At 35.4% G+C, this 26,257-nt stretch overlaps 1 protein-coding gene across 2 annotated transcripts in view; it reads left to right on the forward strand.

Moving 5' to 3' along the window:
• Nucleotides 1-25,280, forward strand: part of TET2 (tet methylcytosine dioxygenase 2) — a 134,812-nt gene extending 109,532 nt beyond the window's left edge. The window contains exons 7-11 of one of the 2 annotated variants that reach the window (XM_068543256.1): nucleotides 5,924-6,074; nucleotides 8,397-8,486; nucleotides 17,022-17,159; nucleotides 19,872-20,226; nucleotides 22,217-25,280. In XM_068543256.1, the coding sequence (XP_068399357.1) occupies nucleotides 5,924-6,074; nucleotides 8,397-8,486; nucleotides 17,022-17,159; nucleotides 19,872-20,226; nucleotides 22,217-23,652 (2,170 nt within the window). In that variant the 3' untranslated portion in view covers nucleotides 23,653-25,280. Of the gene's footprint in view, nucleotides 1-5,923; nucleotides 6,075-8,396; nucleotides 8,487-17,021; nucleotides 17,160-19,871; nucleotides 20,227-22,216 lie in introns of those variants that run through there. The other variant, XM_068543257.1, reaches the window with a different exon arrangement.
• The last annotated feature ends 977 nt before the right edge of the window (nucleotides 25,281-26,257 follow it).

A 26,257-nucleotide genomic window follows, 5' to 3' on the forward strand; every position in this document is an offset into this window, starting at 1 on the left:
TTTCCCAGCACCACTTATTGAAGAGACTGTCTTTTCTCCATTGTATATTCTTGCCTCCTTTGTCATAGATTAATTGGCCATAGGTGCATGGGTTTATTTCTATTCCATTGATCTATATTTCTGTTTTTGTGCCAGTACCAAACTGTTTTGATGACTGTAGCTTTGTAATATAGTCTGAAGTCAGAGAGTCTGATTCCTCTAGCTTCATTTTGCTTTCTCAGGATTGCTTTGGCTATTCGGGGTCTTTTGTGTTTCCATACAAATTTTAAAATGTTTGTTCTAGTTCTGTGAAAAATGCCATTGACAATTTGATAGGGATTGCATTGAATCTGTAGATTGCCTTGGGTAGTGTAGTCATTTTCGCAATGTTGATTCTTCCAATCCAAGAACATGGTATATCTCTCCATCTGTTCGTATCATCTTCGATTTCTTTCATCAGCATCTTATAGTTTTCAGAGTACAGGTCTTTTGCCTCCTTAGGTAAATTTATTCCTACATATTTTATTCCTAGGTCTTTATAATGTTTTAAAGTTTTGTCCATGTCATAACATTAATCAGTACTTTATTCCTTTTTATGGCTGAATAATATTCCATTGCATATATGTGTACCACATTTTCTTTGTTCATCAGTTCATGGACACTTTAGTTATTTCCACTTTTTGGCTGTTATGAATAATGCTGCTATGAATATCTCTGTACAGGTTTCTGTATAGACATATATTTTCAGTTCTCTTGGGTGTATACCTAGGAGTGACAATTTTGGTTGTATGGTAACTACGTTTAACTTTTTGAGGAACTGCCAAACTGTTTTCCAAAACAGCTGCACCACTCTTCATGCCTACCAACAATATATGGAGGTTCTGATGTTTCCACATTTTCACCAAAGCTACTTATTGGCTGCCTTTGTTTATTTTATTTATTATACCCCTTCCAGTGGGTATAATGTGTATCTCGTGGTTTTGATTTGCATTTCCCTAATGAGTAATGATGTTAGCCATTATTTCATTTGCTATTGGCTATTCATATATCTTCTTTGAAGAAATCCTTTCTTAAATCTTTACTCCTTTTTAAATTAATTGTTTTCTGAGTTATAAGAGTTCTTTATATATTCTGGATACTAGAACTCATCAGATGTATGGTTTGCAGATATTTTCTCATTCTGTAGGTTGTCTCTTCATTTGATGATATCCTTGAAGCACAAAAGTTTTTAATTTTGATGAAGTCAATTTTTTTAAATTAACTGCTTGTACTTTCAGTGTCATATCTAAGAAATCATTGCCGAATCCAGGGTATTAAAGATTTACCCCAGTGTTTTCTTCCCAGAGTATTATAGTTTTAGCTCTTACATTTAGGTCTTTGATCACTGTTATGATGTGAGATAAGAGTTCAACTTCATTTTTTTGCGTATGACTATCCAGTTGTCTCAGCACCATTTGTTGAAGAGACTTTTCTCCATATTGAATGGTTCTCTCATTCTCGTTGAAGATTAATTGACAAAGATGTATGTGTCATTTCAGGATTCTTCTGTTCCATTAATTTACATATCTATCCTTATGCCAATACTATATGTTGTTGATTGCTGTAGTTGCTGTAGTAAGTTTTGAAATTGGAATGTATAAATCTTCCAACTGTTTTTCTTTTACAGGATCCTTACAGTATCCTACAGGATACTCTGGGTCCTTTTCATGTCCCTGTGAATTTTAGGATGAACTTAATAATTTCCCCATCTGGGATTTTGACAGAGGTTCTGTTGAATCAGCAAATTAATTGGGAAGTGTTGATATCTTAACAATATTAAGTCTTCCTATTTATTAGCACAGGATGTCTTTACATTTATTTAGGTTTTTAATTTCTTTCAGTGATGTTTTATAGTTTTCAGTGTACAAGTCCTACACGTCTTTTGTCAAATTTCTAAATATTTTATTCTCTTTGATGCTTATCTTAAGTAGAATTATTTTGATTTTTTTTTTGGATTGTTCATTGCCAGGATACACTTACACAATTGGTTTTTATATATTAATCTTATATCCTACAAACTTATTTAACTAGCTTATTAGTGCTAAATTTTTTTGGTGGATTCCTTAGGATTTATACATACAAAATCATGTCATCTACAAATAGAGATAGTTTAATTTCTCCATTTCCAATCTAGGTGTCTACTTTTTTCTTTTTTTTTTTTTGATCCTTTTGCATAATTTCCCTGGCTAGAACCTAGAGTAGATATTGAACAGAATTGGCAACAGCAAGCAGCTATTGCTTGTCTCTGATTTCTTTCAGCTTTTCACCATTAGGAATGATGCTAAATGTAGGGTTTTTGTAAATGTTCTTTGTCAGGTTGAGGAAGATTTTTTTCTATTCCTAGGTTGAGTATTTTTATCATGAAAGGTTGTTGTACTTTTCTCAAATGCTTTTTCTGCATTTCACTTTGTTAATGTGGTATTTCATATTGATTGATTTTTATACATTGGACCAACATTGCATTTCTGGGATAGATATTACTTGGCCATAATGTATACTTTTTGTATATGTTGCTGGATTCCATTTGCTAGTATTTTATTGAGGATTTTTTCATCTATATTGATAAGGGATATTGGTCTATAGTTTTCTTGTGATGTCTTTGTTTTTGGTTTCAGGGTAATACTGGATTCATAGAATACATTGAAAAGGGTTCCCTCTTATATTATTTGGAAGAATTTGTAAAGGATTGGGGCTAATTTTTTAAATGTTCAGTGGAATTCACCAGCAAAATCATATACTCTTGGGCTTATCCTTGTGGGAATTTTTTTGATTACTAATTCAGTCTTTTTGTTGTTATAGGTCTATTCATATTTTCTATTTCTTCTTGAGTCAGTCTCAGTAGTTTGTGCTTTCTGGGAATTTGTCCATTTCATCTAAGTTATCTAACCTGTTGATAGATCATTTTTATAGTATTCCCTTATAATGCTTTTTATAAGGTCATTGGTAGTATCCTCCGTTTCATTTCTAATTTTTTAGTAATTTGGGTCTTCTTTCTTTTTCTTGGTCAGTCTAGCTAGTTTTGTCTACCAAGACCTCAGGCAGCTGCAATGTTCAACAATTGCCTCTGACTATTTTCAACAAATATCTCCAGTGGGGAAAAGGCTATATACAATAGGTGAACTCCAAGTCAGATCAAATGAAGAAAGCCTTGCCAGTGGTGTCTTCTAGAGAACTACCAAATAGGTAAAATAATGACATTTCTCTAGGAATGGGGCTTTGGAGGATATCCAGCCTAATTCTGCCCTCTCCAGTGGTTGCCAGCCTGCTGATTTTCACCATAAATGTGGGCTGTTGGTTTTCAAGGCTGTCGTGGAGTTCTGGGGACAGTGGAAATAGGGCAAGTTAAAACACTGCAAGGCTTAGCTTCCTACCAAAATTTCATTGCCTTTCTTGAAGAAATGCTTCCTGGACTGCTGCAAGTCTTTTGTTAATTTCCATATTTCTGAAGAGTTGATTCTGACAATATTTACCAGGTTTCTTTTTGCTTTTGTGGAGGAGGGTATTTTCAGAGATCCTTATTCTGCCGTTTTTGCTGACATCTGTAAAATTGTAACTTCTAATTATAACATTCCTTCTGCATTTATTAGACGGAATTCTTTAAAGAACTTTTCATTATCAACTGTTTGGTTACCATTAAATATAGTTTGTAAACAAATGACAGAATAATGCATGGTAAGTATCCTTAGTTGTGAAATTTCAAAATAGTGATTTGGTGCTTTAGTAACCATCCAAAAATGATCAGTTAGTTTGTTCTTTCTTTTTGGTATCATTATTAACTCATTTGAAAAAAAAAAAAAAACCCTCATGGATTTTAACCTATATTCATTTCAATGAGAAATGATATTTAGAGATCACAGTATGTGTCCAGATGTGCCCATTGCTACGAAGATATTGTTACTTTAGGCATTTTCAGTGGGCTGATATAAGAAGTAATTTTTTTTTTTTGAAAGAGAAAATTTGAGCTTTTTAATTCATATCGTGAGTTCATACTATTTCCTATTCATAGGATTTTACAGAGTATTTACTTATCTTTAGACTTATTTCATCTTACACTGAAATTCTTATTTCTTGACATTAACAATGATTTTTTTCATGTCACAACATACATAAGTAATTTCAAAATAATATCATTACTACAAATAAGACTACTGTTGTCCAATGAGGTCAGGAGAGCCATACATAAACAAACGATCCACTTCTTAACATGTATCCAAAGGAAGTGAAATCATTATCTCAAAGGGATATCTGCATTCCAATTGCAGCATTATTCACAGTAACCAAGGTGTGGAGACAACCGAAGTGTCCATCAATGGATAAAGATGTGGTTTGTGAACACACACACAGGAATATTATTCAGCTTTTAAAAAAGGAAATCCTGCCATTTTCGACAACATGGAGGAATCTGGAGGGGATTATGCTAAGTGAAATAAGCCAGACAGAGAGAGACAGATACCTGATATTACTTATATGTGGAATCAAAAACAAAAAACAAAAGTCAAACTCACAGAAACAGAGTAGAAAAGTTGTGAGAGGCTGGGGGATGAGGGAAATAGGGAGAGGTTGGTAAAAGGGTATATATATTCTTTCAGTTATAAAATGAGTAAGGTCTCAGGATCTAATGACTATAGTTGATAACACCTTACTATATAACTGAAATTTGCTAAAAGAGTTGAACTTAAATGTTCATTGCAAGAAAAAGAAATATGTGAGGTGATAGATGTGTTAATTAACTTGATGGGAAAAATCCTTTCATAATATATGCTTATATCAAATCATCACGTTGTATACTTTGAATATCTTACAATTTTATTTGTCAATTATACCTCAATACAGCTGTGAAAAAACACCTACTGAATATAGTTTTCCTAGGGGGTTGTTTTATCCTGTTTTTAATTTTTGGTTTCTTTGCTTGTTTGTCTGTTTATCGCCCTTAGGATATAACTGACTTGGGATGTGAAGTCACAATACTGTATTTTAGCCAAAAACTAGAAAGCACTCAAATGCCCATCAATGGTGGAACGATTAATTTGTGACATATCCATATAATAGAAACTGTACTCAGTGAATAAATACATCAATATAAAGTATAACTACATGCAACAATGTGGATGGATATTCCAAACAATGTTGAAGAAGCAAGACACAAATAAGCTTATACTAGATAACTGCATATACATGTGTATGTTATGTACGTATGTGTGTATGTATATGTGTACATGTACGTATACACATACAGTTTTGCCTATTTTTATACTATAGTATAGAAATATATGGCATACTATATGTAGTATAAAAATAGTCAAAACTATACATATGTGTGTGTACTATACTATACGTTGTATAAAAATGGGCAAAACTATATATATATACACACACACATTTATATACACACACACTAAATTCAGTAGGTTTATAGTATATATAGTATAAAAATAGGCATATATATACACACACATACATACACACACACTATATTCAGTAGGAATATAGTATATTTTATATAGGCTAAAAGTAGGCAGAGCTAATCTCTTCTGATAGAAGTTACTGTTAGGAGGACAATGCCTGGAAGGAAATATAAGATGGGATTTCGGGGTGCAAGTATATGTTTTGTTTCTTAGTTTGAGTGGCACTCACTTGTGTATGTTTCATTTGTGAGTGATTAGAAGCTATAAAATTATGTGTACTTTCTCTGTGTGTAGTATACTACAATAAAATGTTTAAGTTGTCTTTTAAAGTCAATCGAAATAGTGCTTTTCTAATGTGATTGTGGCACAGCTTAATATAGAGTTAGACTTCTTTCAAAACTAATTTGCATTCATTTTTGGAATGTAGACACCCAGAATATGAGATTGATAGCCTGGACAGTGCTATCCATAGTCATGAACTTGGTTCTTTGATTTCTCAGGAGAACGTGTGCCTGTCAGGGGCTGGACCCAGAGACCTGTGGTGCCTCCTTTTCTTTTGGTTGTTCATGGAGCATGTACTACAATGGATGTAAGTTTGCCAGAAGCAAGATCCCAAGAAAATTTAAGCTGCTTGGGGATGACCCAAAAGAGGTTTGTTTACTTCCTGATGTATAATCTGTTTATTTTTCATGGAGAATTGATGAGCACAGATGAAGTGAACAATATAATATACTCAAACTCTCATTAACAGAGAATTTCATCCCAGAGATAGATCAGTAAAATTTTGGCTAAACTGTAGACACACATAATAATATTTTATAAAATTAGCATAATAACCACCATGTGCTACTAAAGTAATAAAGTTTGATCAACATAAACTATACTTATGGCCTTTTACATTTATTCTTTGTCTTTTATGTAAACTCCAGAGTTTTACACAGCTGTCATTTACATATTAAAACTAAATATTACTACTTCAGTGTTAGAACTTTTCATCTTTTGAACCTGAATTATAGAAATCATGTTCGTGACTGCCACATTCATAAAAGTCCATTTCTAGTCACATTTTCAACCCATGGGATTTGATGGCTTAATGTTACTATAATAAATGCATTCAAGTAACTAAAACATATTTAGATTTTAATATAACGGTGTAGTTGAAATAAATGAACATTGATTTCTCATTGACATCACTGGTTTTTGTCCTTCTCTAGAATATATATTATTTCTCAAAATATAACTTGTAGACTGGTATCACATTTAACAACTTTTGGGTAGCATGTATTCTAGAGTATGCTAATTGCATAATCAGAAAACCTCAGTATATTTAGCATTCATATATGATCAAATTTTTAGTAAATCCATACATGTTATAATTTTCTTTCAAATTTTCAATGCAATTGAAATATGCAATTATACTATTGATGTAATAATTTTTATATGTCCCTTTGAAAAGTTTGTTAGCTTTATTATTTGTGACTATAATAGTAAGTGGAAGTTTAATAAAGTGCAAAAGCTCTTCAAGTCATGATATAAATTTTTCATAGAATCATAACATTTTAATAAGCTGTATTAATGTGCTAGATATCCTCTTTGCCTAAGAAAACACACAAGGGGCTTCCCTGGTGGCGCAGTGGTTGAGAATCTGCCTGCCAATGCAGGGGACACGGGTTCGAGCCCTGGTCTGGGAGGATCCCACATGCCGCGGAGCAACTGGGCCCGTGAGCCACAATTACTGAGCCTGCGCGTCTGGAGCCTGTGCCCTGCAACGAGAGGCCCACGCACCGCGATGAAGAGTGGCCACCGCTTGCCACAACTAGAGAAAGCCCTCACACAGAAACGAAGACCCAACACAGCCAAAAATAAATAAAATTTAAAAAAAAAAAAACAAAAAACCGTGTGCCCTGACATATCTCAAAATGGTTCCTTTTAAAAAAAAAAGAAAAGAAAACACACAAATACTTAATAAACCTAATGAATAGCAATTTTGCCTGCTGTCTTACACTTTTAATTTTCACACTGGAGAGCATTTTCACCACTACTTCATAAATGTTTATCACTCTGTGGTGTTTCATGTAAACAAATGCAGGGGATGGCTGGTGACATCCTCCCTCTGTTTTAGGTAGGAGGACTCCAGTCAGAAACCTCCTTACCTTCTAAAATGCAAACAAGTATATCGCTGCCAGCTGCTTACATCTCCCAAGGTTTTTTAGAGAAATATCAATGTGAAATGAGAACGTCTAAGTATGAATAGAACAACTGAGTATTGTCCCCTACCATTTAAAAAAGCATATTCTTTGCTTGGGGGTGGGGGGGAAATATACCTGAACATTTTTCCTCTCAAGTAAACTTTACAAAGTTTTTTATATATACCACATTATAGTTCTTAGAGTTTTATTCATATTTGAACCACATAGTAATTTTTAGTTCTATGGAGTGATCATTTCAAATTTTGTAATGCTATTTTTTATAAACATTTAAAATATAAAGATTAGAAATAGATTAAACCAAACAAATCCTTTCAATAGCTCATCTTCCTCGGCCACTAATTGGAGAAGAATAGAGAATGTGACCTTTCAAAGACCGTATGGCTTCATTCTCCTAATCCTGCTACCAGCATAGACTTATATTAATAAAATGCCAAATATCTGCATGCAAAGTAGAAAATTGATTAATCTCATGTAAATACCAAAGAGCTAGACATTTAACAGCACATACAAAAATAGGTGATATATGGTCTGTGCTTTTCACTTAGAAATAGTCACGTTAAGATGATATTTAGTTATTGGGTTGGCCAAAGATGTTATGGGAAAACCCCGAACAAACTTTTTGGCCAAGCCGATATTTAATGAGACGATATATATTTGTGATTTGGATCTAAGATGTAGGGGAAAAAATCTAATTGATAGCCTCTCTCATATATGGATAGATTGGATTTAGAATTTAATATGTAGAATTATTCATTTTATACAGGAAGAGAAACTGGAGTCTCATTTACAAAACCTGTCCACTCTTATGGCACCAACATACAAGAAACTTGCACCTGATGCCTATAATAATCAGGTAAGTTTAAACAGTTATTGACAATGATTAGAACACTTTACTTACTCATTATTGATGGCCTATCTTTCCAAAAATATTTTTGAAGCAACGATTTTCCTTTATTTTTCTAACTTTTTCTCTTCCTAATTGTTGAAACCACTGCAGTGTTCTGTTTTTGATATATGAAAATTTGATATATGAAAATTACACCATCCAAAAGAGTGTATTTTTGGTCTTTTAATCTGTAAAGATAATGAGCTTTTAAGGCTCACAAGCTGTTTTACCTACTAATCTTGTTCTCATATGGATAATTGTATCTCTGTAAGCAGACTTTAGTGATTAATTGCAATTATATGGCTCATACTATAGGTTCTAACCACCTGTTAACTGTTTCCACAGCAAATCTATGCATGTAAAGCTATGGGTGTACTACTTTGTGAGTGTGTATACATGTGTCGAGATATGTCAGATTTTGCTAGATTTTTCCTTTTTCTTTTTCCTTTCCTATTTTCTAAGTGTGTGCTGGGTTGTACCTATATGGAAGGCCAGGTGATTTGTCCAGAAATGCTCGTGAAGGAGGCAAAAGACCGTGAAGTCTACACTGTTTCAATAACATCAACAGCAAAAGCACTAAATGAAAGCCTGTTATGAACCAGATGCTTTGTTTAGTCACTGTGGACATTAAGATGAGCAATGCAGATTCTCTGTCTTTACAAAACTCCTTCCTTAGAGGAGACAGAGATATGTAAAATGCCAGCTATAGAAAAAAATGATAACAGCTGGGACAGAAGTATGCACACATTTCTGAAGGAACAAAAGGGTTCTCCCTGAAAGTAGAGATGTTAAGGTCACAGATGGCCTTGCAGGCCATACAAAGATCTTTGAACTTTATCTTATAGGTAAGAGGCCTACCACTGGGGTGTTCTAAGTGTATATTGGGGACGGTGAGGGTGAAGTGATTTAACTTGAAAAGGTCACTCAAGCCAAATAAATGAAATACAGCTTAGATTATAGAAGATTAAATTAGAGAAGTAAGCTACTGCAATCACTGGGCAAGAGACGTTAAGGTCCTAATTTAACGAAATAGCAGTAGCAGTGATAGAGAAAATGAAATAAGTATGTGAAATATTTGGTGGAACTTATGAACTTAGTGACCAATCAGATTTGAGAATGAGCAAAAGAGAGAATTTGAGGGGCCACCAAATTTCTGGCTTGGACAGGTGGTTCTATTAGTATTAGGAATCAGTGAGGAAAAGTAAGTTTGGAGGAGATAAGGAGAAGATGACAAATTTCATTTTGGACATGCTAGGTTTGACATACTTCTAGGATAATTAAAAGAAAAATCGGGAGAAAAATCCAGGTTAGCACTGTGATTTGGGAGTTATCAAAATGCAGGAAGTAGTTAGTAGTAAATACAATTTTTCAGAGTGAAGATTACAAAGAGGAGAAGGGGCTAATGATTTTAATATTTAACATTTTAGGGGTGAGTGGGGGAAGAGAAACCAGTGAAGGAAGGACTGGGGGTAGGAGCAATGGAATAGAAGAGGTTAAAGATTTAAGAGGAAGAGGAAGGTTGATAGATGGAGGAAAGCTTGAGGTGATGAGAAGGTATTCAGAGCAGAGTACACAGCAGCATGGATACGGGAAAGCGTGAAGTGTGACACATTTTGCAAACATTGTCATTTACTTAATAATGTTAAAGACTCTAAGGGGACTAGATTAGTCTACGTAGCAGAGATAGACAGGGCACCAATTCTAGTCAACAATTTAGCTATTCTTGTTTCCGTTGTGGACTTTAACATTTTCCCCAAACCTCAATTCATCTTTTTTTTTTTTTTTTTAAGTGGACGCAAAGGAGGCAACTTTAATAGTGACTGTCTCTTTATAAGTTGTTTTATGTCACAACCTAGATATTTAGAGATATATGTTAATGTCTATGAAAATTATTTTAAATGCTATTAATAACAGTGGGATTAATACTGTCATTTTTACAACCTTACCTATTTCAATCAGTGTCACAGAAAAGTATAAGGAATGGTTTGCTACTGTTGTAAAATAATTCTGGTGAGCAAAATAATAAATCAAGCTATAAAAAGAAAATAAATTGAGTCTATGTTGCTAGATTTCAAGTTGGGCCATTTTCTGTTGAGTGAATTTTTTATAGGGGATATTAATCAAATGGCTTTAACTGGGGAAAGGGACAGAACAACAAGCATTGATGTTCTTACTCCTTTGATTCCTATTATAGACTGTCTCATACAAACTTGATTATCTAAGCATTTATATTCTACACTATTACTTTTTGTTTGGAGTATCTTATGCATTTCCTGAACCTGGAATATCTAAAATAAGAAGGTGCCCCAAGTTTTTAAGTTATAACAAGATTATTAGGTATAATTCCTTAGATGTGTTTTAATATTTGTATATGAGTAAATGTGTAGATAGATATACTAAACGATTGGCATGAAGTTTCAGTTAAGCAAGATGAATAAGGTCTACAGATCTGCTGTACAATCGTACCTATAGTCAACGATAATGTACGTTTAAAAATTTGTTAAAAGTGTAGCTCTTATGTTAAGTGTTCTTACCACAATAAAATAAAATTTAAATACATGCATACACTCATACATTAAAAAATAAATGTAATGTCTATATAAACTAAATCAACTAATGGCTAAGAACGAATAAGGTGTTTTTTTATATTGCATGGTAGGTACTACTGCAAAGTTTATCCATATGTCTTAACATGGTTTAGAGACCCCAGAAAACAGCCATGTGATCTTTTCCTACAGTATACATAACACATCAAGGTTATAGGTGCTGTGAAAGTCTACTATTTGGTATTTGCCTCCTTCCCCCAACTGAATATAGTACCTTTATTTCTCATATATGAATGTTCTTCTTTGCTTTGTTCCTTGATTTTATAAAGTCTTATTGCTGAAGTTAAGCTTCATTGGGTCTTCACAGCATTTCTTCTGTCAGCTCCATGGAATTAGAATATAGGTTTTCTTAACTTAAATATCCTTTATATCTATCCAGTAGAGTTATATTTCTCTATCTTTTCTATGGTTATCTTACCACTAAACTTTAGGACTGAATTAGCAGGCTCAAATCTCAAAATCATGTGCTTTCGTCATGTGTGGGGATGACATTTTAAACCAAGAAAACTTTCTATGACAATGGAAATATTTTCTGTCTACACTGTTCAGAACGGTAGTTACTAGCCACATGTGGTTACTGAACACTTGATATGTGGTTAGTGCAATTGAGTTAATGAACTTTTCATTTTAATTAACTTAAATGTAAATTGCTACATGTGGCTAGTAGCTGCCGTATTGAACAGCACAGATTTACACCATCAGAAAGCCATGCACTTAGAACTATCTCCAGACATAGAGATAAATTTCCAGTAATCCATTCACAGACCCCTGCATGGTATTTCTTATGAGATGGCATGTGTCTAAGGACCAGCTAGATTTTGTATACATTTTTATTCAAGGAACAGAATAAAGCTAACTAGATCACAGCATCGCACAATATTATTACAGTAATATATGTGTAATTAGAGTCCCAAAAGGAGGACAGAAAAATATTTTTAAATATAATGGCCAATTATTTTTCAAATTTGTTCAAAACGATAAACCCATTGATCCCAGAAGCTCAGCAAGCCCCAAATGGTGGTGGGGGGGGGGGGGGGGGTGCGGGGAGATATGAAGAAACTGTATAAAATCACATTAAAATCAATTTGCTTACAGTGATTAAGAGAAAATGTGAAAAGTAGATGGGGGAAAAAAGACATTACTTATAGGGAAAAAGTGGATAATAGACACACAAGACTTAAAGTCTGAGAAAGATGCAAGAAAAAAGAGGAAAAACATCCTTAAAGTACAGAAAGAAAAAAAAAAAAAAAAAGACTATCAATCTAGAAATCTATAACCAGTAAAAACAGCTCTCAAAAGTGAAGGCAAAATAAAGATTTTTTTTTTTCAGGCATACAAAAGCTGAAATAAATAATTTACCACCACCGGCAGACTAAAACTTCAAAAGTGTTAAAGGAAGCCCTCTGATAGAAAGAAAAATGATACCAGATAGAATCTGGATTGGCAAAAAGGAATGAAAACATCATAAATAGTAGATTTAGAGTAAAAAGTAGTAGATATGCGAGTAAAAAGACTTTTTCCCCTTATTTAAAAAATTTCTTTACAAGATAGTTTGTTATTTTAAAATATATTAAAAATGTAATTTAAGGTTTATAACATGTAAAAGTAGCACAGAGGCTTGGGGATTGGAAATATACTGTTGTAAGATTCTTATATTATACATGGATGGAATGGTATATTACTTGAATATAGACTGTACACTACACTGTAAACCTTAAAGCAGGCAGCCACTAACAAAAAGTGTATAACTAATCCCCCAGTAAAGAGATGAGAATGGAATTAATCCCAAAACATATTTTAAAATATGGAACTAGGGCTTCCCTGGTGGTGCAGTGGTTGAGAATCTGCCTGCCAATGCAGGGGACACGGGTTCGAGCCCTGGTCTGGGAAGATCCCACGTGCTGCAGAGCAACTGGGCCCGTGAGCCACAATTACTGAGCCTGCGCATCTGGAGCCTGTGCTCCGCAACAAGAGAGGCCGCGATAGTGAGAGGCCCGCGCACTGCGATGGAGAGTGGCCCCCACTTGCCGCAACTAGAGAAAGCCCTTGCACAGAAACGAAGACCCAACACAGCCATAAATAAATAAATTAAATTAAATTAAAATATGGAACTAAAAGAAAGCTAAAACAAATACAAAACAAATAGCAAATGGTATATTTAATCCCAGCCATATCAAAAACCACATTAAATGTAAATTTTTTTTAACACTCCCAATTAAAAGGCAGAGCTTGTGATATTGAATAATCACATTAATACAGAACAATTGTGATATTTAAAAAAGCAAGAACCAAGAAATACCGTGCTAATGTCAATCAAAAGAAAGCTGGAATGATATTAATAGCAAAGTAGATTTCATAGCAAAGAATATCATAAAGAGGATCATTTTATAATAATAAAAAGGTCAGTTTAGCAAGAGAATATGATAATCCTAACTATGCATCTAATAATAGCTTTAAATTTTATTAAACAAAAACTGATACAACTAAAAACAAAGCTCCAGTTACAGTCAGTTTTCAATATCTCTCTCTCAAGCCATTAGAACAAGTAGACAGAAGATTAGTAAGAGGACAGAAGACTTGAACAACACTTAACGAAATTGATGTTATGTATAGAACTCCCCATGCAATGACAGAATTAACATTATTTTCAAATATACAGGGATGATTTACCAAGATAGCTTATATTCTGGGTCATGAAACAAGTATTGATAAATTTAAAAGCCACAAAATATGTTATCTGATCACAATGAAATTAAATTGAAAATCTGTACCAGAAGGATACCTACAAAATCCCTAAATATCTGGAAACTTAGCAACTTATTTCTAAATGACCTGTGGGCCAAAGAATAAATCACAAGGGAGAAAGTATTTCAAACTGAATGAAAATGAAGATGTGACATTGAAACTTGTGGGATGCAGCTATGACGCTTACTTAGATAAAGATTTATAACATTGAACATTTATATCAGAAATGTTATATAAAGTCTCAAATCAATGATCTATGCTTATATCCCATGAAGCTTGGAAAAAGAGCAATTATAGCCATATAAAAGGCAGAAGGAAGGAAAAACTAAAGGTAAGAACAGAAATCAATGAAATAGAATACAGAAAACAGAATATATCAGTGAAACCAAAAGCTAGTACTTTGAGTCAATTTGTTCAGGAAAAAAAGAGACGGTACAAATTGTCAATATCAAGAATTAGAGATGAGACACCATTACATATCCTACAGACAGTAAAAGAATAATAATGAAAACATTATTAAAACTTTATGAAAATAAATTTAATGACTTAGATGAAATGGGCAAAGTCCTTGAAAGGCACAAATTACAGAAGCTTACTAAAGAAAAAATACCATGAGTAGTCCTATATCTATTAAAAAATTGAATTTGTAATTAAAAACTTTCCCAAAAAGAAAACCCCAGGCCCAGATGATTTCCCTTCCAAATTTCACTCATTATTTAAGAAAGAAAGAATAGTTCAATGGAAACTCTTCTAGATGGTAGCAGAGGAGTAAGTACTTCCCAACTCATTCTATGAGGCTGGAAATATCCTGGTACTAAAATCAGACAGGGGCATTAAAGAAAAAATAAAGTCCAATGATCTTCATGAATATTGATGTGAAAATTCTTAACAAAATTTCATCTAAATTCATCCAACGATGTGTAAAAGGGATAATATATTATGATCAAATGGAGTTTATTTCAGGAGCAGCTTGTTCATTTAACACTCAAAGATCAATCAATGTGATTCACCATATTAACCAACATAATGGGGAAAACTATCTCAAGAGATAGGGTAAAAGCATTTGACAAAATTTAACGTCTATAGAAGGAAACTTCCTCAGCCTGATAAAGGGCATAGATGAAAAACCTAAAACTAACGTCACACATAATGGTGAAAGAACTAAAGTGCTTAGCGTTTTTATGGTAAAGCAGCAAGTTAAAGAAGCATTTCATTCCTTAACTTGCTCAGCTAGTTGGAACTGTAATTTCTTTGCTCCGTTTTGTGACATGAAACTTTTTAATGCTATTTTACTGTAATGGGATCATGCCTATTACCTAAGGTAAGCTTTGCCGTCTGTGAAAACTCAGTAAATGGAAAGCTAAAATTTTTTAAAAACACATTATACATTGGGAACAAGAAAAGCATGTCCATTCTCACCACTTCTAGTTAACATCTTTTTTTTTTTAACTTCTCAAGTAGGTTTTACTATTTGTTGAAGATGTTCTCTGTGCCATATTTATAAACATAAATTTAATAAACAATTGTCGTACAATAATAAAAATAAATAGTTTTTACTCTTTATCAAATGACTGTTTGCTTAAGAAAATTCAAGGGATGTTTTCAAGAATAGTTCTCATCTTGCCAGCAAGCTTCTTGTGGCAACCTAATTTTTTTAATTGAGGTATAGTTGATTTACAATATTATATGTTTCGCATGTACAACATAGTGATTCACAATTGTTAAAGATTATACTCCATTTATAATTATTATAAAATGTTGACTATATTCCTTGTGCTGTATAATATATACTTGTATCTTATTCTATTTAACATCTAACTGGAAATTTTAGTGCAATAGGCAAGAAAAAGAAAATAAGAAGGATACAGATTGAATATGAAGAAATGAAACTATCCTTATCTGCAGACAACATGTGTGTGGAAAGTCCCAAAGAGTCTACCAAAAATCCTCCTAGAACTAAAAAATGGTTTAGCACAGTTGCAAAATACAAAAATCGATTGTATTTCTGTATACTAGCAATAAACCATTAAAAATTGAAATGAAAACCAATAACAATTAAAATAGCATCAAAAATATGAAATTCTTAATATATATTTGACAAAAATGTACAAGACCTGTGCACTGAAAACTACAAAACATTTCTGAGAGAAATTATAAAAGACCTAAATAACTGGAATGATATATACCATGTTCATGGATCACAAGACTAAGTATTATTAAGATGTCAGTTTTCCCCAAATTAATCAATGGATTCAGTATATGACCTATCAAAATCTCACCAGGTGTTCTGAAGGAATTGACAAGGTGATTCTAAAATAAATAGAAATGTAAAGAACCTGTAATAGTCAAACTTTTTTTTTAAAGAACAGAATTTGAATACCTTTACTCCCTGATTTCAAGATTTACTACAAATCCACATTTACTAGTAATCAAGACAGTTGATTATTGGCATATACACACATACATACACACACACACCAGCACACCATTGCATAACAAAAGATCAGAATAGAGAGTCTGGAAATAGATTCAACATGTATGGTCAATTGATTTTCAACAAAGGCAATTCAATGGGATAAGTGTAAACTTTTTACCCAGCAGTGTTTGAACAGTTGGATATCCATATGGAAAAAAATTCTTTGACTCTTAATCTCATACCCTATGTAAAAATCAACTCAAAATGGATTTATTTATGTAAAATTCTAGAAAATGCAAACTACAATAATCTCTAGTGACAGGAAGCAGATCAGTAGTTGCCTGGGAACAAAGTGGGAGGCATGAATTATAAAGAGGTGTGAGGAAACTTTTGGGAATGATAGATATGTACATTATTTTGATTGTGGTAGTGGTTTCATGTATGTATATGTGTGTGTGTGTGTGTGTGTATATATAATCAAATAGTACAATAAACAGCATATATTTAAAGTGTAAGTCAATTATAGCTCAGTAACACTATTAAATAACTTTACTGTGTCAAGGCATTTGCTCTATTTTGTGTCATTCCATTGTATTTGGGGATATAAAATATAATACTAAGGAACCTTTTTGGCCTGCTCAGTACACAGGTCTTGTACTTTTTTCTCAAATGTGTGCCTAAAAATTTGAAATGCCTAAGTACTTCCCCAGTCACACACTCGCTTCTATTTTTCAGATTGAATACGAACACAGAGCACCAGAGTGTCGTCTGGGTCTGAAGGAAGGCCGTCCATTCTCAGGGGTCACTGCATGTTTGGACTTCTGTGCTCATGCCCATAGAGACTTGCACAACATGCAGAATGGCAGCACATTGGTAAGTGGTGCTGAGGAGAGGTTAGCAGCATGTCCTGTTGAAGAGTAGAGGACTGGAAGTTAGCTGCATTTAGAGTAATATGTTTTCTGCCGGTGTCCCTGCAGAGAAGAGTGTTTTCATGAATGATTGCTATTTCAAGGTGGCCTTGTTTCACATAACTAGTACTCTTCTAACAGGTTGGCATGTCACATTAGTGGAAAACTGTATTGACAAGCATGTGAAAATCCTGGAAATTCTTGGTGCTAATCTAAACCAGTGACTAAGCCTCACCAGCTACAATTAGATGCCCAAAAAAATTCTTTCAAAATTCACTGTCAGATATCTAGTAGGTTATAATCAGTTGAGCAAAAAGCCATATACAAGCTAAGGTACCAGTCCAGCTTGCAGAGAAAAGTATAAATGAAAAATGCATCGTCGATGTCACACCAACTACTACAGAAGGTTCAAAGTGCAAAAGAACCCATTGTAACTACATATTGCAGTGGGTAAAATGGATTGGTCCTTGTATTTGAAGGCTTTGGTAAGGGGAGAAAATGGATCCATCTTAGGGGGGAGCAATGTTGCATACCATCAAAACCCGGGGTGTGGCCTTGCACCTAAAGAGGTGACTCAGAGTGGAGATAAAGAATGAAAGGGGCTTCCCTGGTGGCGCAGTGGTTGAGAATCTGCCTGCCAATGCAGGGGACACGGGTTCGAGCCCTGGTCTGAGAAGATCCCACATGCCGCAGAGCAACTAGGCCCGTGAGCCACAACTACTGAGCCTGCGCGTCTGGAGCCTGTGCTCTGCAACAAGAGAGGCCGCGACAGTGAGAGGCCCGCCCGCGCACCGCGATGAAGAGTGGCCCCCGCTTGCCACAACTAGAGAAAGCCCTCGCACAGAAACGAAGACCCAACACAGCCAAAAATAAATAAATTAATTAATTAATTTTTTAAAAATCCTTATGAAAACATCATGGTATATACCACAAAAACTGTGATATGTCTTAAATATGTAATTTTCAGGACTTAAAAAAAAAAAAAGAATGAAAAAGCTCAAGTACAGAAACTATAAATTAATCAACCTAATGAGTTATCAACATGGATACAGGTGTAATTGAGGAAGATGACCAATGAGACCTAACATGGATAATAGGAGGCAGGCACTATAGTTAAATTATAGTGTAGAAAAGAATTCAGAGAGATAGTAGGCAGTAGTGGAATTAATTCGAGGAATCTGGTGTGCAATTTTTGTCGAGAAACAAAGAAGGTATTGGTTTAATGGTCTAGAGCAGGGGTTGGAAAAGTTTTCTGTTAAAAGCTTTGCAGGCCACATAGGATCTCTGTCATATTCTTTGTTTGGGATTTTTTCAATAAAAAGTTCTTGAAAAATGCAAAAAAAAAAAAAAACATTCTTAGTTCACTGGCCATACAAAAACAGGCTGCAAGGCAGTTTGGCCACAGGCCCTCGTTTGCTGATTTCTGATCCAGGAGAACGAACGTGAGACTTATCCTCAGTATCTAACACCATCACGCATCAGGTATTGAACAACCTGCTCATCATTTGGAGGCTCTGCTAGATTCTGGGAAGCAGAAGAAATACATGAGAGCTGGAGCTATAGTAGGTCTTGAAGATAACCAGGTTTCTCTCCAGCAAGGTGATGGAGAGTGGGCAGAGGATGAGAAAGTTTTTGAATGAAGGGGAATTTGCCTCTGATAGGTCACAGCTTCTGTGAGGTGAAATGGAAAGCAGCACTAGAGAGGTAGAAGCGAGTAGGGATAAATTGTGGGAAAAGGTGACAAGTGCTCAGAGGCAAGGATTTGGGAAGACTTCTGTGTACGAAGTGAAACGCTCATTTTAATACCATTGCGTGTTAAACTTATTTATAAAGGTAAATCTAATATAATCATCACATTGCTTTCAAGAGTATCTTTCAATGATTTTGTATTACCTTGGATTTTAAATAACTGTGGTCACATTTTCTCCGTTAATTAAAAACACTAAATACTAAAAGCTAGTATTTTAAAACCAACAAACAATCTTTCATCAAAGCCAATGTGATTGTGGCCAACAAAAGAAAAAAAGTACCATCAAATTATCAAAGCAGCAGAAGTAGCTTTTTTTTTTTCTTTTCAGAAGAGAAATGAGTGAGAAGAGAAACAATAAGTTAGATTTCATAAAGTACAGAGGAGAGAAAAGAAAGGTAGAAGCAGTGTTAACTTACATATTACCTGTATCAATCAAATCTTCAATTTTACATTATTTAGATTTCACTTTGGTATCCTGTGGAAATTTCTTAAACACAGTTAAGGAGAGTTAGGTGTGAGGAGAGATGTGGAACCTCTTTGTGTACAAAGTATGAGATGAGGCGAATGTGATGTTACCAAAAGCAGAGGAAGCCATTTGGTAGAGGAAACTTGTAGCTTCTTTTTGAAGCTTCTTCCCTTAGTCAGAAATGTATGTGAAGAACAGGGTCACTGCAGGTAACAGTTCCTGATAGATTCCAAAAGAAAAAGTCAACATGAACTTGTTTATCTTGATGTACATTTTGATGCAATTTTCATTAATAACAGACAATCATGGTTTTATGGTAACAAACCAATCTGGTCCAGTAGGCCAGCACCACAAATCTAAATACTGAGAAGGGAAAACACACACACACACACACACACACACACACACACCAGCTGTCATCTGGACTGAAACTGAGGCTGTGCTGTCTTACTTCCTGCCAGGTATGCACCCTCACTAGAGAAGACAATCGAGAAATTGGAGGGAAACCTGAGGACGAGCAGCTCCATGTTCTGCCTCTCTACAAAGTCTCGGATGTGGATGAGTTTGGGAGTGCAGAAGCTCAGGAGGAGAAAAAACGAAATGGTGCCATTCAGGTACTGAGTTCTTTCCGACGGAAAGTCAGGATGTTAGCAGAGCCAGTCAAGACATGCCGACAAAGGAAACTAGAAGCCAAGAAAGCTGCAGCTGAAAAGCTTTCCTCTTTGGAGAACGGCACAAATAAGAATGAAAAGGAAAAGTCAGCCTCCTCTCGTACAAAACAGATTGAAAATGCAAGCCAGGTGAAACAGTTGGCAGGTAAATTTAATGTGAAGTATTGTAGATATATGTGTTACGTGACACTTCTTTTAAACATGAACACTGTTAACTTTGGAAGGTTATGTTCAATCATGGGCTTAGTTCTGTACTAGAATTTTCTCTAAAGTAGCAAGGCCCAGGCTTTGTTCTTGGAGATGGTAGTGAGGTGTTGCATCAGCCCCAGTGTGAGGGAGAAGTTTGGATTTTATTCTATAATAAATGGCAAAGTTTTATGGTAAGTGATATGGTGAAATTAGTGTTAATCCATCAACGACAGACAAGCCAAATTAGAGGCAGAGGAACTAATAGTTTGGAGACTGGTGCAGTAAACCAAGAGTGAGGTAATAAGAGCTTGAATTTTGGTGGTAGCAATGAAGATATAGCAAAAGATGACAGAAGCGAATTCTTCCAAAATGATTATCAATACGTTGGTGACAAACCATTAGAATGAAGGAGAAAAAATATTTAAGGATGACTCCAAAGTTATAAGCCTAGATAATTAAAACAGTACTATTTATTGAGGTAAGTTTGAAAATAAGATTTATGAGGGAAGGGCAGGAGAATAAGATACCTTTCTTTAGCCATGTTGAGTCTGAGGTTTACGAGGGGAATCCACCTTTAGCTCTTAAAAAGCTTTTACCCATCAAAATAGATCACATCTGTAGTAGCAATAGAGCATTATTTATCAATGCTAGTGGATATTCTCTTTCTTGTTTTGTCTATAGTTAATACTCTAAAAAGAGAAATCATACAATGTGATGTCCATATCCAAATTTCAGAGATGGTATTGGCCTAGCCATTAACAAGAGAAAAATGCATATCTTTTGCATTAGCATAATGCTCTGCTTAGAACCAACCGTCTTTGCGTCACAAAGTCAAGTCTCCCTACTGATTGATTTTGAAGCTCAGGGATAAAACTAAGTAATTTAGAATAATATGTCAAAGATGTTTAATAAATATTTATTGATTGGTTGACTTACACTAAGAGAAGTAAATCCTATCCACTCCCTGGTATCTCTTGTAAGTTAGCTATAAGGTACAATCAGTTAGAACTTTGTGTCTAGTTCCTTCTAACTGGCCTCCGCAGTGATTGTTTCAGTTCTCAGGACTGCCATTGCGGCTCCGTTTATCTGTTCTCATCTCATATTACTCTTTCTTTTAAGTGCGGTCATGAAACAGAAGTATGACTTCTAAAAGTTTCATTTACAAAGCTGAAAGTTCCTTTAAAGTTGTATCTACAACTGTGTAGATTTCCTTCCTGGAAAGCACGCTAATGAAATAGGGTTTGCCAGTTGTATAAGGTGCTTTGGGTATTTAAATGAATGTCATTCTTTTTGTCATAGCATTGCTGAATCTTCCATAACAAATTTTTTGCTACATTACCTATTTAACATATCTGATTGCATGCCAGGCAATGGAGAAATAAAGTAAAATAAGACATGGTCCTTTCCCTCAAGGGACTACTTTGCAGTGAGGTGAGGAGGGGACTGAAAATGGATAATTCCAGTACATTATGACTGTTGCTTTATCTGACTGATGTTTGCAGTGGCTATGACAAAGTATTACAAAAGCACTAGAAGTTGGGTTTATAGACGGTTTCCTGGAGGAAGGGATGACTATGTCAAGGAAGGGCAGGGAGATGGGGAGGAGGGGGCAGGGCACTTCAAGTAGAGAGTGTGGCTTGATCAAACGCGCGGAAGCTCCGGAGAACACGATGCTCTCAATGGAATGGCTTTTGGATGTTTCATTACATTTTTCACCACTTACCAAAATGTACTGCTGTGTGCTCTGCCATTTGGTTTCTAATGCTTTAGACACAAAAAATTATGCCAGACAGTGATTAGAGAGCTCTGACGTTGCTCTTGGCCTCGTGTGATGGGTGTTGCGTGACTCTAGTGATGGTCCTCACGTACATGTAGACAGCCTCACTAGTTCTCATAAAGTGCTGACCAAGCATGTTTGTTCTTGCTCTCTCTTTTCCGGTCCACAGAACTTCTGCAACTTTCAGGACCAGTCATGCAGCAGCCCCAGCCCCAGCTGCAGAAGCAGCTTCCACAGCCGCAGCAGCCATACCACCCCTTCACTGATAACCCTCAGTCAGAGTCTGTCAGCTCTTACACTTCTGCTGGATCCACCAGTCTATACACGAGGAGGCCCAATCCAGTTAGTCCTTATCCAAGCTCTTCACGCCCTTCAGAGATTTACGGAGGCGCCGACCCTATGAACCTCTATTCCGCCTCATCCCAAGCTGCAGGTTCATATTTGAATTCTTCTAATCCCATGAACCCCTACCCTGGGCTTTTGAATCAGAATAACCAATATCCATCATCATATCAATGCAATGGAAGCATATCAATGGACAAGTGCTCCCAATATCTGGGTTCCTATTCTCCCCAGTCTCAGCCCATGGATCTATACAGGTATCCAAACCAAGATCCTCTGTCTAAGCTAAATCTACCACCCATCCATACGCTTTACCAGCCGAGGTTCGGAAATAGCCAGAGTTTTACTTCTAAGTACTTAGGTTACGGAAACCAAAATATGCAAGGAGATGCCTTCAGCGGTTGTACTCTTAGACCAAATGTACACCATGTAGGTACATTTCCCCCTTATTCCGCTCATGAGATGGATGGCCACTTCATGGGGGCTGCCTCTCGATTACCACCCAATCTGAGCAATCCAAACACAGACTATAAAAATGGTGAGCATCACCCATCTTCTCATTTAATCCATAACTACAGTGCAGCGCCGAGCGTGTTCAACAGCTCTCTTCATGCCCTGCATCTCCCAAACAAGGAGAAGGACGTGCTCTCCCACACAGCGAATGGGTTATCTAAGACGCTTCCAGGTCTTAACCATGATGGAACTGCTTCTGTCCAGGAAGGCTTCCACAAAGTACACGACGCTGGCAGTCAGGAAAAGCAGCCTTGTGCTGCCGAGGACAATGACGAGGTCTGGTCTGATAGCGAGCAGAGCTTCCTGGATCCTGACATTGGGGGAGTGGCCGTGGCTCCGACTCATGGGTCCATTCTCATCGAGTGTGCAAAGCGCGAGCTGCACGCCACAACCCCTTTAAAGAATCCCAACAGGAATCACCCCACCAGGATCTCACTCGTCTTTTACCAGCACAAGAGCATGAATGAGCCAAAACATGGCTTGGCGCTCTGGGAAGCCAAAATGGCCGAGAAAGCCCGCGAGAAAGAGGAAGAGTGTGAAAAGTACGGCCCAGACTACGTGCCTCAGAAAACCCACGGCAAAAAAGTGAAACGGGAGCCCACTGAGCCGCATGAACCCGCCGAGCCCACTTACCTGCGCTTCATCAAGTCCCTTGCCGAAAGGACCATGTCCGTGACCACAGACTCCACAGTAACTACATCTCCATACGCCTTCACTAGGGTCACAGGGCCTTACAACAGATATATATGATGTCGCCCCTTGTGTTGGTTACCTCATTTGAAAAGACCACAACCAATCTGTCCTTAGTGTAGTTCTCATGATGTGGGCAGTGGGGAAAGGACACAGTATTCCTGACAGATGTGGTGAGAGGAACCTCAGCTCACCAGCAAAGAAAGAGGTCATCTTACCACAGCACTTAATTTCCACTGACTCCTAAGTGGTCACAGATGGAATCTAGGCAAAAGACCAAAGCATTCTATGCAAAAAAGAAGGTGGAGAAGAAAGTGTTCCACAATTTACATTTTTAAACACTGGTTCTATTATTGGATGAGATGATATTTAAATGTGATATTTTTCCCCCTTACAACTCTACACATCTGTGACCACTTTTAATAATACCAAGTTTGCATAGTCGTGGAACACAAATCAAACAAGTACTGTAGTATTACAGGGGCGGGAATCTTAAAATACCATCTGGTGCTGAATATACAATGTACTGAAATACTGGAATTATGGCTTTTTAACATGCAGTTTTTACTGTAATCTTAATATTAACTTTTATTTATCAAAATAGCTACAAGAAGCATAAATGAATAGACAGCAAAACACTGAATTTGTTTGGATGTTCTAAGAAATGGTGCTAAGAAAATGGTGTCTTTAACAGTTGAAAACTAATGCCTTTATATCATCAAGATGCTATCAGTGTACTGCAATGCCCTTGAATAATGGGCGTACCTTTTCAGTCAAGTTTTTAATCATAATTACCTATTCTTACACAAGCTTAGTTTTTAAAATGTGGACATTTTAAAGGCCTCTGGATTTTGCTCATCCAGTGAAGTCCTTGTAGGACAATAAACATATATATGTACATATATATACACACAAATATGTATATGTGCACAAACATGTATATCTATAAATATTTTAAATGGTGTTTTAGAAGCACTTTGTCTACCTAAGCTTTGACAACTTGAACAATGCTAAGGTACTGAGACGTTTAAAAAAAAAGAAAAGTTTACTTTCATTTTAGAATGCAAAGTTGATTTTTTTAAGGAAACAAAGAAAGCTTTTAAAATATTTTTGCTTTTAGCCATGCATCTGCTGATGAGCAATGTGTCCATTTTTATTACAGCCAGTTAAATCCAAAACGGGACTTTTTGGATTCAAGGGAATACATTAGTCCACAAAACACATGTTTTCTGGTGCTCATCTCACATGCTATACTGTAAAAGTTTTATACAAAATTGTATGACAAGTTCATTGCTCAAATATGTAGAGTTTTAAGAATTTTCTGTTAACTGCAGGTAGTGATTAACCGCATGCTACAGACTCAACAAAGCTAGTTCACTTAAGCAATGCTATTGTATGGATCTGTATGCTCTTCAGCGAACCCAATGGCTGTCTGCCTTTGTGTTGATAATTGTACATTGTGATGTTCTCATTTCTTAGCTTAAGTGTCCTCTTTACCGGGAAGATTGAGCAGACTGATGCCTGCATAAGATTAATAAACAGGGTTAGTTCCATGTGAATCTATTAATTAAAAGGAAAAAAAAAAAAAAACAGGCAGCTGGTTTGCTGTGGTGGTTTTAAATCATTAATTTGTATAAAGAAGTGAAAGAGATGTATAGTAAGTAAATTAAATTGTAAACAAAACTTTTTTAACGCAATGCTTTAGTATTTTAGTACTGTAAAAAGAAATTAAATATATATATATATATATATATATATATATATATATATATATATATATATATTATGGATTTGAAGCAGAATTCACGTCATGATGGTGCTACTCAGCCTGCTATAAATATATCATAATGTGAGCTAAAAATTCATTAAAGGTTTGAGTGATGTTCCTACTTGTCATATACCTCAACACTAGTTTGGCAATAGGATATTGAACTGAGAGTGAAAGCTTATAGCATTGTGTACCATCATTTTTTTCCAAGTCTTTTTTTTATTAAAAAAAAAAAAAAGCATACCTTTTTTCAATACTTGATTTCTTAGCAAGTATAACTTGAACTTCAACCTTTTTGTTCTAAAAATTCAGGGATATTTCAGCTCATGTTCTCCTTATGCCAACATGTCACCTGTGTTTATGTAAAATTGTTGTAGGTTAATAAATATATTCTTTTTCAGGGATTTAACCCTTTTATTTTGAATCCCTCCTATTTTACTTGTATATGTCCTGATGTAACTAAAACTAATTTTGTAAATCTGTTGGCTCTTTTTATTGTAAAGAAAAGCATTTTAAGAGTTTGGAGAATCCTTTAACTGTTTCAAGCAGAAAAAAATTACATGAAAATAGAATGCACTGAGCTGATAAAGGGAAAATTGTAAGGCAGGAGTTTGGCAAGTGACTGTTGGCTAGAGTCCTTAACTCTCTAAATAAAGATGTTTTGATCCTGTAACCAATACAGGCACAGATCCATGAGGACTTCTCTACACAAACAAAACACTTAGGGGGATGGTGTGCAATCAACTGTACAATTATGTCTTAGTCTGTGTACATTTCTGCTTACTAACGTTTCAAATAAATTCTTAATCAACGGAGGCCTTTGAGTTTTATTGGTCAAATCTTTATAACATGGCTTTTGTCTTTTAAAAAAATTTCTCCAGTTTTTGGCTGTGACCA

Source organism: Eschrichtius robustus, chromosome 4 (genome assembly GCF_028021215.1).
Source record: "Eschrichtius robustus isolate mEscRob2 chromosome 4, mEscRob2.pri, whole genome shotgun sequence".
In the NCBI taxonomy this organism is placed as follows: Eukaryota; Metazoa; Chordata; class Mammalia; order Artiodactyla; family Eschrichtiidae; genus Eschrichtius; species Eschrichtius robustus.